General features: G+C 36.2%; 1 protein-coding gene across 1 annotated transcript in view; it reads right to left on the reverse strand.

Annotated features, from left to right (window-relative positions):
* Window positions 1-22,877, reverse strand: part of wdr27 (WD repeat domain 27) — a 48,488-nt gene that overhangs the window by 5,384 nt on the left and 20,227 nt on the right. The window contains exons 19-23 of the mRNA XM_030155263.1: window positions 20,583-20,680; window positions 19,772-19,893; window positions 16,893-16,990; window positions 12,876-12,978; window positions 10,669-10,767 (exon numbers count right to left, since the gene is read on the reverse strand). Coding sequence (XP_030011123.1) covers window positions 10,669-10,767; window positions 12,876-12,978; window positions 16,893-16,990; window positions 19,772-19,893; window positions 20,583-20,680 — 520 coding nt within the window. The remainder of the gene's footprint in view (window positions 1-10,668; window positions 10,768-12,875; window positions 12,979-16,892; window positions 16,991-19,771; window positions 19,894-20,582; window positions 20,681-22,877) is intronic.

Genomic DNA, 22,877 nt, shown 5'->3' on the forward strand with positions numbered 1-22,877 from the left:
ATTTTGTCTGAATCCCCAGACACACATACATGCACACACACAGAGACCACATGGCTTTTATAATATAGATTCATATTTCAAAATCTCAACAGCAAGTGGGAGTCGCATACCTGAGCATACTTTAGACCAAACCACCAACAAATCAATGCTATATATCCGCTGACTGTATCAAAGTATAAAGCTCATTGTTTATACACATCTGTATTATGGTATTATAAAGTTTTCTTCCTTAAAGCCTCATCGTCTGTTATTTTGACAGTCGGTCCAACTAACACTGTGTCTGTGGCTGTGTATAATCTTTACGTGCTGCATCAGCTGATAGTGTAAATTAGAGTTCTGTTTATAGACAAAAAACAGACAGTAAAGCTACAAATCACCTCCCTTTTCTGTAAAGTTTGTGTTGTCAGTAGCTGCACTGCAGATCTGTTTGGAATCATCCAAACAAGTTCAGAACTGTCACTGTTTAATCTGTACTGGTGGTCAACAAATGATGAATATAGCAAAGGTAATAACATCGCATAATAACTTTTTTTTTAACCTTCACAAGCCTCATAATTAAACTCACTCATGTAGAAGCAACACTGCAGTTTCAGCACCAAACTCCATCGTTTTTATTAAGAGTTGTGTCCAATGGTGAAAACAATAAAGGTGTTTCCAACTTTTATCACTTTGTCACTTTCCTTGAATCTAAAAGTTGTCTCTTAGTGGCTCTCATACCATCTATCACTCATGGCGATAGTTTTCCTCACCATGAGACCCTAGCAGAGTGACTCACTACTCCCTCTAGTGGTCAAACAAATCTCAGTCCATGGGTATGAATAAATTCAGTTCATATCTACAATCCAGTACATTGGTATGTTTGGCATCACTTCAGGGCTCTTCATTCTAAGCTCTTTAACCTTTTCATGCACACTGGTCACTACAGTGGACAGATATTCCACAGCTGTTCTCTTGTGTATTCATGGGTTTTGTTATTTTATTTGCATATCGGCCAACATAGTGGACACTTACGCATCCTCCCAAACACTGCAGTTCATACAATCATTGTAACTTTGCTGCTCATGATAAACCTGATCTGCAGTTACATGTTTTAGTGTAAATCAGTTGCTAATTGTTATTAGACTGTAATTAACAGTTTTATTAAAGAATTTTTTTTTTTTTTTGCATATCCTCCTTAGACCCAGCAATGCATTTTGTCCTCTGTAGGGGACAAAAGTTTGACAGTTTTACTTTAAAAATGCTGTGTATTACAAAGGACATTCCATTAAAAAAAAATCAATCAATCAATAAAAATTATTTTAAAAATGTATCTGGAAAAACTGTTGCATTATGCAGTTTCCAATCATGACAATGTTTTAATGTAAAAAAGCTAAAACTGTCAATTTCCTGGGTCTCAGGAGGATATTATCTCCATGAAATGAGTAATAACTAATATTAGAGTGTGATAAAATGTGAGAAAAGATTAGCGATTTAGCAATTAACGGCATTAAAAATGTTTTTATGTCATAGTTTTTACACAGTTTATCACTTTCTGATGATGAGTTTTAAATACATGTTTCTTTGCTTCAAAAATTAAATGCATGGTGTCCAGCTGAGTGGACATTTTTGTGACTCCACGAAAAATAGGTTCATAAAAAAAATTCATTTGCGTTGTTTTTTTCATGCTTAAAGAGGAATTAAAACACTCAAGAAAAAATATTGACTAAGGTGCTCATAATTCATGCATGAAAGGGTTAATGATAATTTTTGGTCATTTTTTAATTATTGAAAGCAGAAATACTACATATAACCCCTTTAACAAAGTATGAAGATATGATGAAGATATGATAATGACCTATAAGAAAAAGAAAAAAAAAAATTGAACTTTAAAAATCGATGGCCAGAATTCAAAACCTCCTATCTGGAAAAATCACTTTTTTCAGGAAACAAAAAAAAAGTTTAGTTTTATTATAGTATGGTCTTTGTTAAAGATATCTATGTCAAAAGAAAGGGCGGGATTATCTTGCAGATAGACTGAAAATGTGGAGTCATCCTTGTTCTCACCATTTAATGTGAAAACTCAAAATCTAAAAATTTTCAGATAGGAGGTGTTGTTTTTCGGCCATCGAAATGCTTTGAGCCAGTGCTTATCTGATATTTAGCATGTCAAATGGATGTTAAACTTGTTGGGTATCCCAGTGGCCAACTGCAAACCACATGGGCACTATTTCCCAGAGCAGCATATTCTTTGAGTTCTGACTTACATCAGTGAAAATACTAGACAGAAACGTGACTGGTATAGCGTTGATGAGGTAAGTGTAGAACTGATCCAAACCTGTGTTATCTCTCTCGTGAGTTTGCACCAGATAATGTTACATTAACATGGTGTGTTATTTTAACATGTTAGTGTAATCTGTAATCTGCAAAAGTGTAGGATAAGTACATTATAAATACTGATGTATCCATAGGTGAATGAGTGGTCACACAGGGGATAAAAATAAAGGTTTTCTTTAACATTGTAAATATACGCTGCCTGGCCCAAAAAAAAAAGTCGCACATGCAATATTTCACTGCACCACCTTTGGTTTTGTTTATGGGAGACATTCACTTTGACATCGTTTTTGCCACATAGTGTCACAATAAGGTTCATAAAATTTTTCCATCCATGGTTGTATTAATTTTTAAATTTTTGATGATGGAGAATCGGACCGCTGCATCAAGTCTCATCACTTCACATCACATGAACAGCCTGGCCAAAAAAAAGTAAGTGCCTGGGTTTATCAAAGCAAATAGTTCAGATCGTTCCTTGGGTAAGTGCTGCAGTACTTTATGTTTCATGTGCAACAGGTTATTTAGCTCTAACTGATGCAGTAAGTAGCCTCTCATGTCTCTAACGTCAAACAGATTGAACAATGCCAGGACTGATCAGGGTCATCAGGCTTGTGACAGAATGGTTCAGGGAGAATGAGACAGCATTTTCACACATGGATTAGCCTCCATAAAGTCCAGACTCTAATTTGGGATGTGGTGAAGACTTGATGTAGCGGTCCGATTCTTAATCATCAGTAATAAAAAATGAATGCAACTATGGATGGAAAAAATATTATGAACCTTATTGTGACACTACATAAGCATAATGTGGCAAAAAACATGTCACAGTGAATGTCTCTTGTCATCAAAACCAAAGGTGGTGCAGTGAAGGTTTTTTTAGGCCGGGAAGTGTAGTTGTTTTTCTTGCGACTCCAGTTGGATAAATTCAATCTCTTACAACCTTCAACCTGTGTCTGAGGCGAGTTAAACAAGTGAAGACTGAAGATTTTGGGTCTAAAGCACAAGTGTCAAACATGCGGCTCGGGGGCCAAAATCGGCCCGCCAAAGATTCCAATCCGGTCCCTGGGATGAATTTGTGAAATGCAAAAATTACACTGAAGATATTAACAATCAAGGATGTTAAAATAATTTTAGGTCAATTCAGTCTGAAGTGGGTCAGAACCAGTAAAATACTATCAGAATAACCTGTAAATAATGAAAACCACAAATTTTCTTCTTTAGTTTAGAGTAAAAAAAAAAAGGAAAATTACACAAAAATGTTTACATTGACAGACTAGCCTTTTACAAAAAATGTGAATAACCTGAACAAATATGAACAATAAGAAATGTCTTAAGAGAAGTATGTGGAATTTTACCAATATTCTGCCTGTTATTAAATGTTTTGTGTTTTTGTAAATCCACTGGGATCTGTAAGTTGTGATTCACATGTATAAATGATAAACTGAGGCGTAATATTGTTAAAATAGCACTTATTTTTCTTCAGAATTTTCCGGTTGTTCGTATTTGCTCATGTTACGTTCAGGTACAGTTTGTAGATGTAAACATTTTCATTATGGAATTGTACTTTTTCCACTCAAAAACATAGAGAAAACTTTGGAGATGACATTATTTATAAGTTCTTACTCTATTTTTTTATATTATTTTACTGGTCCGGCCCACTTCAGATCATATTAGGCTGATGTGGCCCCTGAATTAAAATGAGTTTGACATCCCTGGTCTAAAGGGTAAAGCTTTAAAGATCATTTCTCTTGGTTTGAGCTCTGATTTTGAATCTCTTTCCTCATGTCATATCTTGTTATGTAATTAAGTCACTGTTGATATGCTGTCTTTCAAAGGTAATTCATTCTTGAATGTGCTTTTTTCCATTTGTCCGATCACCAATCATACAATAGACGTTTATAATACAACTTACCGTATGATCTATTTGTTTATGTTAGTTTGATGTCCGATACATGGAAGTCTCATTCAAGAACTTTCGAGGAAAAATCGTAAATCACAACATGAATTTGCATGGTACGTCACGCATGTTATATAATCTAAGTTACTGTCAAGTGTCCTGGCTCAATGGCTTAATACTATGGGGAAAAAAGATCACAAATCAGTAGTTCAAAGCAAACTCCATATTCCAAGGATCATTCATCAAGTCTAGAACACATATTTCTTAAAGGTCAAGCACTGAAATGTTCAGTGCTGTACATGGTGAGATGAAGAAGAAGATCCAGAGGAGTAACAAAAAAAAAAAAAAAAAATCACCCTGGACAACTGTCTGAGGCCCATAGTATATCAACTCAGATAAACAATAGTGTCTAAACACAGGTGGAATACACACTGTACATCCAAGCATCTGTTGCACACACTAAACAAAATACTGCATTTATGTCCAACTTACGCACTTACTCATATTTTAGAGGAGAGGAAAGCAGAACACTACTAACTAGCCAACTGAGAAAACGCTCTCTGTCATGCGGGAACGGTTCTAATACTTAAAATTACCCCTTGTGATTTTGCAACTGGACCCAAACTTTTTTATTTCCTCACTTCCTGCTCATTGCCATTCCAGCTGTGTTGAGCAAAGGCCAGTGGATTTCAGAGAGGCTGTCTGAGCTCAGTCTGCATCTCACTCTGATGTGACATTCTGGATGAGACAGCAGAGTCCACCTCTGTATTTGCTGTCTGGCCACCAAGAAGAGAACATTTTACTCTACGGGGCCAGGAAAAGAGGAAAAGGCAAAGGGGTGTAAATAGCATCTCAAAAGCCAAATGGCCACAAACGAAATGACACAGTCAAAAGGTCTAATGGGACACCAGCTGCATTTTTTTTTTTTTTTTTTTTTACTTGTCTGCAAAGAGCAAAAATGATACATGCTGACATATGGAGATGAGAGTAGCACTGAGCTTGAAAGCCAGTGGGATGATTCACTCAGTGTTCACCCTCCTAGTTGGGATGAGAGAACATGTTAACTTCTAAAGACAGCTGCTTGTGTCAGCAAGCGGTCACAGTCCTGCGCTAACTCCAACACACCAAGTGCAAATGAGGTCCTAAGTACCTGAGGGAAGGAGTTCAGACACTTCAATCAAATGGAAAACCGTGTTTAACAAGCCTTCTTCCATTTAGTACTATTGTTGAAACACAGAGGACTAATTTGGACTGCTTCCTTTCATAAACCTTTTGAAAAACGCACACATGCATGTATTTATAAGTTGACATGTGAGCAGCTGCGTCTCTTGAACGCAGAGGAGTTCAGTGTCTTTTTCAAGGGCGCTTTGACAGAAAATGGAAAATTTGCTGACTATGATTTTAGTTTGTTTACTGCTAACCCCTGCGCTTTTTGAAATTAAGTTTTGCTTTTTAAATTTCTATGTTTTTCTTTAAATTTAGCCAACAATAACTCAGCAGGACTGACACATAAAGATGACTAATATGATGAGAAACTTGTATGTCATAGGTATTTGGTTAAAGCAAGCACTAAAACTTAGCCCAGATTTAGCGAGTACAAATGACTGTTCATTTGGCTCAGATTTGTAAATACCCCCTATAGTACCATCCTGTTAACATCTGGTCACTTTCCCAAAGGAAAAAAAAAAAAAACAACTTTTAAGACTTTTTCCAATCTTAAGGTTATGAGTCAAATCTAACAAAACTCTACATAATGAAAACAATAAACTGGACAGTTGTGGTCAGACATTTACACACACCTTGGCTAATGGCATTCAAATGCAGTTTTTGAAGGATGTGTAGGTTATAGCGTACCATATCATTTTCTGGAGGTCAGAACTTTACATGCACCTTATTATTATTTTGTGGTATTTCTTTTACATTGTGCAACCAATATCAATCAATGCTTTCCTTCGCTCAACACTCTGCTGGATTTTTGTTCCACACATCCTGGAAAATCTCAGGGGTAGGTTTCGTGAGCTTCCTTGGACTAACCTTCTTTTCTGGTTCCATTAGATTAAGATGACACTGTAAGCCCGGATAAGTTGAGTTTACTTAAAAAAAAAATGAGAAAAGTGGTGGCCTTAAAAAAATTAAGTAATGATTAATGAGTTTTTTAAGTACATTTAACTAAGATTTTAACTTAAATGTACATAAAAAGTTCATTTATCATTAATTATTTTTTTACGGCAATCACTTTTCTCAATTTTTTAAAGTTAACTCAACTTATCCGGGCTTAGAATCTCACCAACTGAGTGACAAACGTTTTTATTTTCTTATGTGGCCCTAATACGCTGTTGTAATGGCATCTTCGAACACTTGGAAATTTATCCTTAGAAGAAAAATGTGCTGAAGTCTGTAAGTCTCTTGTTTTTTTTTGAGGTCTTGGTTTATTTCTTGATGTTTTTGTGAGATCTGACTCCCAGAAATGACAGTATGCCAGGCTGAAGTCTCTACAGTCAAATTCTAAAAGCTTCCAGGCTCTTTTGGGACCCAGTAATATTAGTTTATGAAAACTTTTGACCATATGAGAATGTGATATTATTTATAATAATAATAAGATAATATTTAAAAGCTGTATTTTACAATTCACTTTACTGTAATATTTTTTTTTTTTACTGATTTCACTCCTGAAATCATATCTAAGATGTTTGTGCAACTAAAAAAAAACATAATAATATTGTAATAAGGAGAAAAGAGTGGTCAGTCTTTTTACTATCCTTTGAAAGTGAACTTCTTTTCTAATAAGATGAAACTTGGCAAATACTACAAAGGCTATTTCCCTGCTGATGTGGAACGAAGTAAAAGGAGCTATCGACAGCTTGGTATGCGACAGTCGAGAAATCTGAGTAGGCCAAATAGAGCACAGCCCTATTAAGTCTATTTCTCTTCCTGACCTAGTAACCTGTTTCAGTGAACTCGCTGCTGATGTGCCTATGGCTACAGACTGTTTCTTTGTCTTTACTTCTCTAATAAATCTAAACACTTTGGATAAAATTTTTAAAAAAAACACCTTTCAAAAATTAAATCAGACCAGCAGGGACAATGTCACTCAACTGACATATAACAACCTGTACAACACAAGGATGCAGATGTATGTAATGTACGATTCCATGAGATTTTACAAGACAACATAGTGAAGTGAGAATAAATGTTAGGATTCCTGAATACTGAGTGTAGTTTGGGAATACAGATGATGGAATGAACCTGGAGGTACATCTGCTGCCTTGATGGCCTTCTAAATGTGAGGGTGGAAAACATGAGTGAAAATGAGTGGAAAATATGCAGCACATTATCTGTCTGTGCCTCACATCTCACTGCAGTAAATACAGAGAACATCTTGCCCTGAAGTATGGGTTGAAAAGTAAGGTAAGCACAGGTTGGTGATACTTTATGTTTATTACATGTTAGGGAACAACTGTACTCGAAAGAACACTTGAATTAAAAAAAAAAACAAAAAACTAACATGCAAACTTAAGCTAACTTTTTTTGATATAAGTTGATAATTTTTCTCACATTGAGCAAACTGTACTACAGGGATGTGCAACACAGGGTTTACATTAACTTGCTGATATACCAGTCACCAAGGCACCGTAGTCTTTTATATGTTATAAGACTGAGCCAGATACTTTACCTGTCTGGAAAAAATTCAATAAACATTTCTATGATGTATAAGGATGAATAGAGAATCAGGGTTTTTCTGTGATTGTTGAACTCAGAGACTGAACTGTTCACCTGCCAAAGTGTTATATATGTTAACCTTAAATATCCCAGGTCATCAGGGTAAAAGGTGCAAGCTGTACTGTACTGTGCAAAGCTACAAGTCCATCTCCTGCAAATAAACACATCTTACCAGTGAAATCCATTTCAGCAGACAAGGACAATAAAATGTGTGTAGGTCGTCCCCTCTCTAAACCGTTGTGAGATAGAATAAATGCACCACAATAAAAGTTCCTCCAGGTGAACATATCAGACAAAAAAAATAGTGGTGTAGTGAAAAAAATAGTGAATGACCACGTATGATCTAGGTACATTCAGAAAATTGCTTCACCGATACTAGAGCTTTTCCAGTCCGTCAGCACAGAATGCCTGTGTTATGAGACACTGTAATTCAATAAACTACAGTGTAAATAGTATAAATGACAAAGCACATTTCATTTCTGTGTTTAAAATTTAATTTTGAGCGATACAGATGACTAACAAAATAAATATAGAGCCTGAGTAAATAAGAAAAAGTGGAGAAAACATGAGGTTCTCCAAGATCACACTAAACAGGTGAAAACAAATTATCTCACTGCTCTGTGCAAGTAATATGTGTCAAAAACCACATTACTTCAGCCTGGTTTAAATCAGGATATAACCATGTGGACATCTTGACTTTCAAGGTGGGAAACTTGTCATGCCTCTTTATTTAGCTGCAGACCTTCTGGAGCCCTTGGCTCTCTCATACATTTGTGAACTTTATGACTTCAATCTGGTCAAATCTTGGCAGGTTCTTGTAGTATGAGATGGTAAGTGACACAAATCTGAGAATGGAAACCAGTGATGGTAAAAAAGGAAAAGTGGACCACCAGATACAGATCCCAATGATACAAGTAACGAATAACTAAGTAATGATAGAAACTACTTTACCACCACACTGAAAGCCACCGATGAGAAAGGACATGAGTTATATGCACTTGCTCATATTTAATTAAGCACTGCCACACAGAATATTTAACTCATTTGTCAAGGTATAACTATAATGCTCCAAGTTCAAATTTGTCTCAAAATTAATCAATCGGGTACATTTTTTATATAGTTACATAAAATTGCTGAGCACGACAAAAGCTTAGATTATAGTTCAAACAGTTCCTGCTTTCACTGAGTTTCTTATCTAACAAAATGGAGTGTGCAGTTGTAATGTGGGGAGAGCGTGCTCTGACTGATGAAGTGTGTCTTCAAACTCTGCAGATCACTGTAATTCAGCAGTAAATGGCCATGGATCAAACTTTCCACTTTCAAACTTGGACACCTGAATGTATCATTGTACTGCAAGGTTTAACTGAATGGAGTTACACAGATGGACATGCAGATTTAAAACATGTGCCTCAAGTCCAAAAGGCAGTCAGAGAAAGTCTCCTGAGATGTCCTGCAGAGGCTACAAAGTTGGATTTTAAAGCACTTCTTTGGAGATCTGCAGCTCTTTGAAGAGTTCCAAGGGAAATCTTAACTGTGCAGTGAAACATTACCAAAAGGAATTGTTCCTCTTCGAGAAATGCTCTTGGTGTTCTGTTTTGTTGGAGATCCTGAAGACATGCATACCATGTAATGAAACTGAAACTTTTTACATTTCTGAAATGACAAACAAAGACAGATCTTTGTCCTGTGTAATGTTTTTTCCTCTGGTTAAACTCCCTACATACTGTAGGTAAGCCTATAGAACACTGTATTTATCTCTGTCAGCTGTGGAATGAAGCAACCATTCACAGACTGGAAAAACCCTGCAGGCAGCCTACTATACTGGATCTGCACAGAGCACAATGGGAGTCACTCGATCCCACAGAGTTATGGCACGGAAGAGCAGTATTTATTATCTGATTGGACTATAAACTGACCACCACTGGTTAAACCCACGCAGAGATTTAAGAGATATTCGTTCTAAATGAAAATGGCATCAGTTCAGGATGCTAACATTTCAACCAGACAAGGTAGAGAGCTATCTCTGTGGCATTTACATGTTCCAGGTTAAACTCACTTGTTCAACTTTTTACACCAAAAATTGTATCGTTTGGATGCACACATATAGGCTTGTCGGTTGCTGAGGAGCTTTTAGCATTTTTTTCAACATTGAATTCCTACATAAGTGCAGGTAAAAATCCTGTAAAGCCACTGAGCTTAAGCCTGAACCAGCCAAAATCTGGGATGGGTTTACTAAACCCTTCGATATGACTTCAGCTTGAGGAGAGTATTCAGGCTTGAAAAACACTTCTAAAGGTAAAACAGTTAAAGATGCTGCCAATTATCACAATGTGCAGTATCTTTGTGATTTATCATGGATAAAAGGTCTGCACCAGCAAAAAAACAAGTCCATATCAGGAACATTAACTGTATCTTTCAACACTTCCAAAGTAAGACTTAGCCTTAAGTCAAGACTTAAAAGATAAAGCTTTCTTGGGCTGAAAATGACACGACCTCTGACTGACACGGATTTTCACTGTGACCTCTTACCTTCTGCTTTTCAGAATCTGTCCTTCAAACAGATGCTTGAGTTATTTTGAGTTTGCAGTGCAGAGGAGCATTTGTTGATTTGCATGGAAAGTGAGTGAGTGAAGTTCAAAGGAGATGATTGGGAGATAGTACTGAGGTAGAACCTGAATCCTAACCAGAAAAGGAAATAATGAAACCACACAGAGAAAATGTGGATCAAGACAGTCTCTCACCTCTGGAGAGGAAGGGTTGAACGCCACACGGAGAACTGCTGCTGAGTGTTTCTGAAGTTTGTGGAGGTAGCTGCTGTTACGGATGTCATACACATAGGCCTGTAATAAATAAGAGGATATAGACAAATAGATTACATTGCCACTTTGTGATGATGTATGCATACAGGATATAACAAATGTAAGAGTCTGAACTCCAGCATGTAAGCACATCTCATCAAGAATCTGGACTGAACAAATATCACACTATCATGTTCATTGGTTGTCAGTGGGAGAAAAAAATATATATATACTCAGTCCAAGTGCCTTAATAGTTGACAAAATTGTTTACATTATCTTGTGAAGTTTGAAATTGTTACCAGAAGTTTTTGAATGCATTAATTGATTGATTAAAGAGACTTGGCATGTGTTGATAGCAGTCTTCAGGCCTGTAAAATTATGTCATGCCTGAATAAATTATTCCAAATGCTGGATTAAACCCACATGATTGGAGATTAACGGGTCAATAAAAAAACAATCAGGCTCTAATAGTTTTCTGATAGGTTCTAACAGTTCTGTTGAGACTCACAACACAACATCACGCTCAAATTCAAATGTTTCTTTGAGTTAAATGAAGTAGATGTTGAGGTAGAAGACACCTATGGAAGAACTGCAGGTATGATTGTAATGTTAAACTTTGAGATGTTAAAAGACCCGCTTAATCATCCATGTACTTATAGGAGCTACAGTAAGTGGGTGTGGATTTTACATAGCTTTAGGTGAGGTGTACGAAAAAGCCACATCGCTACGCTTGTGCAGACATCTTAAAATCAATAATTTAATTAGAAATAGAACATTTGCTACAGTTCCACGAGCAGAGATAAAAACAGATGTGGGATGTTTGTTACCAGACGACGACTCATCAGATTCCTGCAGCTGTTTTGGATTAAGTTTCCATGAAAAACACTTCAAGTGAGCTCTGTCAAATGGTCTTTTAGTGTCTCCTGTCTAAGGCACATGACGTGTGTGGTGCCTAACAGGGCATTAGATGCTTGGAAAAAAGGTCTTTCACTGGAGCTTAAATATCACATGGACCCTGAAGAGAGAGTTTACATCAATACCAACTGAAGCAGGATGAAAAAACTTGATGTGTGAAATTTTGTGAATCATTAGGAATAGATTGTTCAAATCAAATTTTTATGTTTTGTGTAATTAATCCCATGTTATATAAGAGGTAAGAAAAGTAAAAAAAATATGACAGATTTCAACTGTACATACAACAGGTTAATATCAACCATACTGAAATCATATTATGCTTAGATTGGTTTTGGCCTTATGTTTGTTGGAAAATGTGTAATATGATCTAGGGAGTCTTTTTATAATATTCAGGTCTTTTTTCCATGATTGCTTTTTGATATATTAAGACAAGTACAAATGCGTCTGGCTTATAGAAGTCTCAGGGCAGCTACAAATAAATATGGTGTAGCTCACTACCGTATACGCTCCCAATTTCCAAGAAATGCTGGAAATGTCCAATCTCGACAGAGATGCTCTCAAATGTCCGTGCTGTGCTGAGTCCCTATAATTAATAATAACCAGCAGCATGCATATATTATTCCACAGCTTTCAACGAGCACATACACCAGAAGAAAAGAGAGATGGATAAGAAAAAGGGGAGGCAGTCCTCCGAAAACGTCTTGAAATCAAGTATAAAGTGAGTTTGGAAAAGCAATTAAACGGTTCTGCCTCTACATGAATGTTGAATTTGACTTCTACGGAAAAAGGCTTAAGTCCAAATAGAAATCTGTGAGTCAAGCACAAGCAGTTTTCACCTTAAATTGTGGTATTATAAGAAAAAAAAAAAAAAAAAAGATATAGCTATACAGCAGTTTTCCTCATTTCTCCATTTACAAGGTTCATCAAAGATATAATCAAATGAAGTCAAAATCTAAATTATTTATAAAATAATACTGACACATTGAAAGTCAGAACAACTGTCTGTTAAATTTTTTTTTTAAGATAATATGGAAAATTGCACAGGGATACAGGACCACAGAATTCTCCCTTTTGTATCATACTATCACGGAACTAAACTGATTCATAAACACCTTTACGTGGGTGGAAATAACACAAATGTAATTTTTTTTTTTTTTTTTTTATGAATCCTGTCTCAGATATAACTGGTGAAGGATACAGAGTGGAGAATAATGCACATGCTGTAAACAACTTACACAGTTATCCTCAGAGCCTGTAGCAATGAACCGGCCACATGGTGAGAAGGCTGAAGAGCAAGGATGGCAACGATTTAGGTGGTTTTCATAACGGCGAACACACCTGGTAAGAAATGCAAGCATGGAAGATACATTTATGAAGGAATTTTAAAAGTTCATACTGTAATACTTAAAGGGATGACCAATGTCATAAGATATTTTTAGTTTTACTGGGTCGCTGTTGGATTAAATCATGTATCGTCAACAGTTTCATTTGTTCTTGCATTAAGGTAACATCTATGTTATATTAAAAAATAGGACAGAATGCAGTATCATGCAATATACAGTTAATTTAAAAAAGACTAAAATATAAAAATGACTTCACACACAGATCAAGTCATGTTAAATTTTCTTGTCAGTTAGGGAATATTTATCCAAATTCAAAGTAGCAGACAGTTACTCATACATTATATAGTAGTTTAGGTTTATATAAGTTGCATGTAATGTGTGTACAAAGCCACTTAGAGCGAGTTCAGTGAGGGTCTTTATCCGAACTGGCATGTTGGCAAAGCATGACTTTGACGGGATCTGGTGAGAGCATGTCTTTGACATTCATATGCTAATGTCATTAAGCTGGACTAAAAGTAGGTCATATTCCACAGTGACCATTAAGAAACCTGATATACTCAGCCTCGTGAGCTATAACAACACAGACAGAAGTGGACAAAAGGGATACCCTATGATGAAATAGTAAAACTTATACCTCAGAATATTACCAGGGCTGTTTCAGAGTGGTGTAGATTTCACTTGAGAGCAACTGTTTGCTTATGTAGTGCTGCAGTGAAAGGGATTTCTGTCATTTATTTTTTCTACTATTTTTAAAATATGGTGTCATAGTCATCTGACTGCGTGGTGATTGAGAGAGTAAGACACAATTCCTTATGAGGTGCAATTGGAAACCTTTGAAAAGTGCTTGAAAAGTGGGATCAGACAAAAATCTGGATTGTTTTGACAGTTTTGAAAGAAGTGCCATCTCACGCTTTAACCAGAGCAACACTGGCCCCTTAAACAGACTTTATAGATGTTTAGCAGGGGACAGCTAAGTCAGATCCAACAATTAGCGCACACTGGCCAGTATACAGAGGGATGAGTAAGAGACCTGACATGACCTGTCACTGATACGCTAATAACAGCCAGATTAACAAGTTAAAGTAAACACTCAAATGGCTTTCTGAGTCAGAATGTGGATTTAATGTTTTGACTGAAGGAACGGAGATGCTGAGCTCAATCCCCCCCACACACATTCTTTTTTGTGAGTGATGACTATCCGGTATTTGCCTGATGACTAACACAGACTGCACTGGAGGGTCTGATCCTCTTGAGTTGGAGACTATAAGGTTACTGAATCCACCTGGGTATTCAGTGTCAGTCATTAAGGTAATCAACAGACTAATCATAGCTCATTATTTGCAAGCTCAAAAAAACAATATATTTTGCCCAATTTAACTGTGTCAGCGCAAAACGTTTGAAAGCCGACTTTTTCCTCGTGAATATTGTTGATGCATTTAGAGGGTATCGCTCAGCAAACAATTGTCAGCTGGTAAAATTTCCACTACATCTGAGAGAGATACATTACCCAGCTAAAGGGAAACAGACCACCAAGAGTTCTCAATGTCTGAGTGGTTTCTATTTCAAACCTTGGTGAATGCTGCCGTATAGACCGTGCATACAAAATACGGCTGGCCGCAATATTTGGAAACACGTGGAATGAGAGTTTGAAGAAATAAACTGTGACCAATCCAGTGGTTTACATTGCTTAGAAACCCTGTCTCTAAGTGTGTCAGATTTTCAGAAACTATTAACCTCACTATCATTCCTTTCAAACTTGATGGATATAATATAATGAATGTTAAAAAAAAAAAAAAAAAAAAAAAAAAAAAGGAATTTGAAAAGAATAAACTGTTCATTTAATCATTTGATTTTTCATTTTGGTCTAAGAGATTTATTCTGAATGTAAAGCTACTGGGAAAAAAAACTGTATTTTCATTACAATTACCAATAGTAATACTGTACAATGACCACAGACAAATAAATAGATGTGGCACAACCTTCAGCGCACTCATCAAAAACACAATTAAATCCCAGTAAATGATTCCTCTCAGAAGGCAAAACAATATATTACATCTTGACCCCATGTACTTTATTTTACTGATAACATTTTGTGAGAAAATGTCTTCAGCCCTATTCTCACAAATAACAGTTACTGAGGGAGTTTACAGTTCTTGGACTCACAAAAAATATATTTCATTAAAAAGTTTCTGGTTATCATCATTACAATGGCTAAAATGGGCAATAACATTCGACTTCCTTGTCTCAATATGTACTGGAGGTTTATTAAGTAACTCAATTCAGCCAAGTTCTCAAAAAACAAATACATGCACTCATGCCTCTACGGGTAGTTCTAGTTAATGTGCTGAAGGTCGGAGATATTTTCCCTATGAAACTTTTGTTGCCTGTCAAAACAGATAAATGATTTGTCATACTCAAAACACTGAATAATTATATATCTTTACAAAATATATAAGTATGATATGTGTCTCCAGAAACAATACCCTGTAACTCCTGCTGAGCTACAAATCTCCCAGTGAAAGTTATGAATGGAAATTTTCATGATGACTCATTTTAATTATGCCTATAAACTATGGGATGCTGTCAGTGTACTGTAGCTTATTATGAGCATACTTTTTATTTAATTTAACAGTGCAGTTGAATATATTGTTTTCTCAGAACAGATAAAATTTTCTTGAGGAAACCCAAACCACAGAAGATTTTAAGATATAAAAATCTACGAAATTATCTGTCAGCACCCTGTTTCAGTCATATTCAGAGAAAAAAATGTTAATTAAATAAATAATAGCCAGTTCTTATTAGTAACAGTCACATGAGCATCTTATGTAACTGTTACTCATACCATACGTACCATACCAGGAATTTTTAGAATGTCTTATTTAATAGATCTAATTAAAATAAAACATAGCAGTTCCATTAGATTAATAATCACTATCAGGGGGAAAAAAGCGGAAACTCAAGCTATAACTCATCTCATGGTTAGTTCAAGTTACGGTAATATATACATAAGGTTTTATCAAAGAGCAGGATAAAATTAACAGGGCTGACAAAATGAAAAACTGCTCTGGCATATTGTTTTTCATACATTCCATATGTTTCACCTCAGAGGAATTGCACCTGGTGAGGGATGCTTGATGACAGCTCTCAGAACCAGAAGTTGACCTGGAAACCAGGCACAAATATTTATCAGATAGCAATAAGGTTTTGACGGCGTCTGGGATGAGGAGTTAAACATGGAAGCAGTTTCAGACATGAAAGAATGAAGTACTCAATAATGCCTTCTACTGGGCCAAAAAGAACATTTCTAAATCCAAGTGAGCCTACTTGAATTATCCGCCTTATATGGACATCTGCTACAAAGAGCAAATGAAAAATATTCTCAGTACATACTTTGTAAATTAAACAACTGCAGATTCACTCATGAACTGTGGGATGGTTGTGTAAGACAATATGTTGATTTAATCTGAATGTAATGTTATTTTACACTCCCACTACAGAGTTTTGTATAAATAAAAAAAGAAAAACTCAAAAATATTGACGTGACTGACAGATTTGCTGAAGTGAGTGTGAGTAAAGGTCAAGTGGCTTGTAAGACTACACAAAAGGCACAAAACACAGGGGATGCAATAAATCATAGTTGTGTCATGACAGCAACTTAAAACGCAAAATATTTTTTCACTGGTGAAACAATATGGTAAATTATTATTGATATCATTTTGACAATCCATTACTTTTTCATTTAGGTGTTTCTTTCCCTAAATGCAGCAAAACAACAAAAATAACCCTTTGAAAATGGACAAAATTCACGCCATATCATCATGAACAGTACAGAAGACAGAATATTAAATACAAACCTATATAGAACAGAGCTCTTAATTAAGATAAAGAACAGACCATAATAATACTAACCTAAGTGTACGCAGGTCCCACATCTTTACACCATCTGTGACTGCGCTGGTGAGGAAGAGGTTGTACGAATCAGGTGTTTGTGTGCTGAACATGGAGCCCTGTGACATACACACAAAAAACACAAATGCCTGGTCAGCATAAATCTGGGCTAAAACGTCCCTCTTCTAAACACTGTAATGACAGGTAGTTTTAATGATCTTGTGTTATTCAGCATGATCTGAACCCAGACGGTGTATTTAAAGACTGGAAAGAAAGCACTTAGTATGAGCTTTGTCATTGTGTGTAACTGCTTTCCATCTTTTATTCACCTCACCATGATTCAGTTATAAATATAAAGACTTTCCCCGGCTCATCCATATACATGATGATTCACTGTGTGTTTAAGAGAAGCAGTTGGGTTGTTTTTTGTTTAGATTTCCATTTAAAAGTGTGAGAACGGGAGTCTGAGAGGGCATTTCTAGTTCCATTTTCCGAGAAGTCCTCTGCTCTGATGAGTTCCAGGTGAATTTTGCAGAAGAGGCGATGGAAATTTGAAGTGGGAAAAGCTGCTTCACATGCTGCAGCTCCTGATATTTGGTCTGCCTCGGGACGAGAAAGAGCGAGGGGAGGGAAGAGTGATGTTATGAGTGCGCTCTTCAGGCAGGGGCAATCCTCATGATCCGCAGGTATTAACCCTCAAGCAGCCAAAACGCCCGTAGGCACCCAGGCGGACGACCCCACGTTGACGCAATGGCCAAGCTGAAACAACACACTGCAGGCAGTCCACAATGTAAGGCGCACAATAGCTAGCGTGACAAAGAACAGGCATCTCTGTGCTGAAGTAGCCAGCTGTGTGCAAGAGTGCATTGCAGCTATGAAGGTTAATACCCTTAATTCATGCCACTAGCTGCAGTGTATCCAGCTAATCCAGGCTGCTATGAGTGTCAAGCGTGCACAGGTCAACACACAGAAGTGAGTAAAGTCAATATGCCAGGGTCACTCAGTACAAGTCTCTCTCTAGCGCATATTCACAGTGTCATGTTTTCCTACAAGTTATATAAGCGTCTCTAGGATAGGTCAAATACTTCAATAAACTGTATGAACATCACAGTCTTCTTACCAAGCTGGCAAACACTTATATGATTATTTATGGGGAAAAGAGCCCTCGTAACTTATGAGTCATAAGACATGCATATGACAGCTACAGAGAAAAAGCAAATAATACGCAGAAATCCAAAGCTAGACCTTATTTGACATACATAAATCTATTACTGATATTTATATGCTTCATTTTGAGTGATTCTGTATTACAGTTTTCAAACATGCACTATTATAAAGGCTGCGTTTACAGCCCCGAGCTGTCTACTTGTTAGACACTAGCAAATTGGGTCCACATTGGTCCAAGACAGTGATGTGGGAGTGAGGCCACATAAACCCAAACTGCATCATGGAACAGCATTACTTCAAGGCCGTCATCCAGTATGGAATCTCCTTCTGCCATATCCTATGGCACTCTTAATCCTGATGCACCGGGGATTTACATTCAAACATTCAGCCAGATAAATGATACCGGTTATGACATGCCCCGTCTTTCTGTCATGGAAACATTTGGCTTGATGTTTTCTTAACCATGACCCTCTTCGTTCACACCACAAACTAACACTTTTATTCCCTCAAAGACGATCAGTCGCTTACGTAACTCTCGAAACACTCTTAGATATCTTATGTAACGCTATAACATCTGCCAGATAGTAGACCTTTAAAGAATATGGAGATGGAGGATCGGGTTCACACTTCCAACTGATGCCAAGTCAAACCAATTCTCTGCTGCGTGAGCAAGAATAAACGTCATACAGTCTACTTGTGGAGTGATGGGGTGTCTTTGCTTCTATCCATTCAGAAAGTTTTTAGTTTTTTTAGTCCTTCTAATGCACATCTGAAAGCCTATAAAGGAAATGTATGAGTTTAGCAAAAGCTACTTAAAATGATTTAGAAAACATGAACGAAGGACAATACTGGCCTGAAACCACATAATGTAAGCATGAGTAAGCAGAGAGATGAATTAAATGATATAAAATTATGTGTTGAGGTGCATAAATATATATGTTTTTCAAAAATATAGTTTTCTATTGTCTAAAATAAGAGAAAAGTGCTTGTTATTACTCTACAGGACACTGCTACATACCACTAAAGTTACTTCTTTACTGATTTTTTATTACTATGTAGTATTTAGCCCTCAAAGACGCAAAACCATCTACTGATCCAAAATATTCAATAACTTTTGCACCACTAATCCTATCAATACAATGAAATAATTCAGGTAAAATGCAGTTTGTCAGTGTTTTCAGCAGCATCAGATGTATTTTTCAGATGCAAGCATAGTTTCTGTCGTGAACATGGAAACATCACTGTCTTTTGCGACAATGATTCACCAATAAAACTGATGTAGTTTGACATGACAAATGACAGTGGTGATGCTTGTTGTTATGTAGCATGAATGATATATTAAGTTTCCTTAAATTTTTTGTTTTGATATAATAACCTTTGAATTTACTGAGCTTTTATGAACACCTATATGGTCAGTAAGTTAAATATAGGAAAAATATCTGATTTTCACTGACAAAATGCCAAAGATAATAGTATAATAAATGGTGATAAATCACTTTGTAATGGTTAAATGTAGAGAAAAATTCATTTTGTCACCGCACAAAATAGTTCTGGGACTTTCTGGGTAAAATATAAAACTTGAAATTAGTCCAAATGCATAACTTTCTGAATCTATGCTTAGACAACATTAGACAACACATTGGAAAAAATACAATATTTACACTCATCTTGTGTAAAAATCTGTATTTATAATGCAGTTGATAACAAATAGACGAATATTTTACACTCCTCACCTTGTTCTGTGTAACATAGTGGATTGCTCTGCTGTGGGCATCAGGCAGCTTTGAAGCAACTGATCCTCTGTTCATGTCAAACACTTGAATGGACCGATCTGAACCACAGGCCAGGAGAATGTCTGGGATAATCTTTAAGAAAAGTTATGTCCGGAAATCCTAATCCAGGCTCAAAAAACAGAAGAAGTTACTGATTTACTCAAAGAAAATTAATTGTACTCTCAAGGGGTAGAGCTGTTTTCTTGCAGACAGAGTCTATCATCGCATGCTGTGATACTATCGTATACAGATGGTAGATGTCAGTAGCTGTCTGCTGTTGTATTTAGCATAAAGTCAATTTTTTCTTTCATGAATCTAAAAATATCACATCAGATTATTTCTGTGTAATGTCTCAGCCATTTCCAATTTTCAGATACATAAGTCGATATCTAATTTAAGTTAAAAAAAAATGATATTTGTTTTTAAGTGCCAAACTACTCATGCCAAGATTTCACTCATCCAAACACAGCTCAGTTCAGTGGATTTATAGCAACGTAAATGCACTGTAAACCCTAACAACAGGTTGCAATGCAGACATTCCTGAAAATTAAGGAGACCTAAACAATTTACAGGTAAAATCAGCAGTGGAAGCCCTGGGGCAACTTGAGAGGATGTAAAGCACAGACTTGATTGCTGTTGTTGACATGGAAATAGTCCAACCAGACGCTCCAAGTAAAAGAAGGAATAGGTTCACTTTGCCCGTCAGCATCACAGCGGTTTAAACAAGGGCTCATTTTACAAGAATGTAACAACAGCGAAAAAAAAAGGATACAAGAAAAGAAATCATTGATGGAAGACAGGGCGGTGATGTCTGTTGCTGATGTGGTAGTAAAGCAGTTTGCCAATCTGACAATACTACGCTGCTGATACCTAAAATAGAAAAAAAAAACGTTACATTATTTTCCAATACATCTTAACAAACATATCAGTTCGCACACCAAACATTCTTTACCTCTCTCTCTGTAAAGCTGGAAGATACATTTCACTTACAAACACCTCTTTGCATGCACCATACCCAAATTTGGAGAATCTGTAAAGAACATGATCAGCTAAAAGAGGATCTGGAGGCTTGTTTTACTGGTCTCTCGAATAAACCCTGACAACTTACAGAGCACAGTCGAGCAGTTTGTGTGGTAATTAAGTGTCAGTAGTGTCTGTGGTAGGTGCTAAATAAAGCCTGTCCCCACATCAAATGAGTATCAAAGCCAGCTTAAGTACAAAAAGCCCTGCAGCAGTAGATCATAAAAGACTTAAAACAGGTTGATAATCTGCTTTTTTAAACTACATTGCACTGTTGTTGCAGAACATACATAACTGGTTTTGACCGCTTTAACCCATAAAGACCCAAACCTCCACCGGCGACCAAAACCATCTACTGATCTAAAATGTTTAATAACTTCTGATCCACTAATCCTACCAATACATGTAAATAATTGGTGTAAAATGCGCTTTGTCATCTTTTCATGGTCATCAGATATGACCCATTTGGACGTTCAGAGGTTCTGTAGTGAACGTGGAAACACCGTCATCTTCTACAACATTGAGTTTGATAAATGACAGTCTATGGAGACACTTGTTTTTATATTTAGTTTTTGAAATTTTTGCTGAAAAAGTCACTTTTTCTTTATTTCTTTCTGTTTCTAATATAATAACCCTCAACTTTAATCTGTACTTTAATGAACATCTACATGATCAGTAAATCAAATGTAGGAAAATACTGGATTTACACAGAAAAAGCACAAAACACAGAGGTTAATATTCTAATAAATGTTGATAAATCACTTAAGAAAGGTTAAATATAGAGAAAAAAATATTTTGGAAGTGTCACAAAAGTAACAGTGAGTCTTTATGGGTTAAAAATAATATAGATTATAAGTAAAATGTGAATGCAGAAAATGTTTATTGTCACTAAAGGCATATATTTCATCTGTAAAAGCTTATAAAATCAGTAACTTTAAAAATGTGAGTATGCTGATTTAACCCTTTCATGCATGACATCACTTTCCAAAGGGCTATAGAGGCAATATTTTCAAAACCACATTGGGGCTGTCGCTATAGACCCTAAGCAATACAATGAAAAAAAGTATCATCTTAGTTTTAGAATTTTGGCCGCTCTGTGATCTCATAAAGTTAACCTCCTAAGACCCAATTATGGGTTTTCTATCCACTGTCCGGCAAAAAGGACATTCCATAAAAATATTCTTTTTAGAAAACGCATCGGAAAAAAACTGTTGCATCATGATGTTTTCAATATAGGCAATTATTAAATTAAAAAAAAAAAGCCAAAACTTGTACTTCCTTGGGTCTACATCTTCTTAATAAAACCATATTTTTTTAGAAAATTCAAAATGCATTTCAACTTTAGCCTAACTCTGAGTACTAAAATCAATCTAAAAAAATAAATCTAGATCCTTTTTTTCATAATTCATGCATGAAAGGGTTAATTAGAGAGAGAAAACTGCATGTCTGTTGTGTTAGTATGTAGGTTCAGTGAGAGAATGCTTGAAGACTAAAACTGATTCTGATAAAGCATAAAGTTGTAGCTGTGGCAGAAAACAATGCCTCCTACATATCTTCAACCTGGAAGCATCGAAGTTCTATATATTCACCAGGGTTTCAGTGATCATTGTCACCAAATGAATAAAATACAGTTATGTAGCAAAAAGCTACATTATCCTCTCCTGAGTTATGGCATTGAATATTATAGAAAAGTGCCTTTGGAGATCATTATCATGGTTGGAGCCATTTTTGAAGGTACATCTATGCAGGACTCTAATTGGTCTGGAAGGTGTCTCCTTTAGGCTCTGGCTCAATTTTAATGTGGAAATGCACTGTCACTCCAGTTACGGATGTTGGATGGAGGAGCACCGACAAGTTTTTCACTCCCCTGGCTGCTATGGATTGGTAAAATGTTCGGCTATATGGCTATACATATGGACAGTGACATCATGGATACTTGCATTTATTATGTTAAAGATAAATGTCACCAATAAATTCTCCAATAAAATCAAAAATGTCTCCCAAGGTGGTTTAGAAATATCAAGTTTACAAGAAAAGGAAGGACAGA

Source organism: Sphaeramia orbicularis, chromosome 15 (genome assembly GCF_902148855.1).
Source record: "Sphaeramia orbicularis chromosome 15, fSphaOr1.1, whole genome shotgun sequence".
NCBI classification, from domain to species: Eukaryota; Metazoa; Chordata; class Actinopteri; order Kurtiformes; family Apogonidae; genus Sphaeramia; species Sphaeramia orbicularis.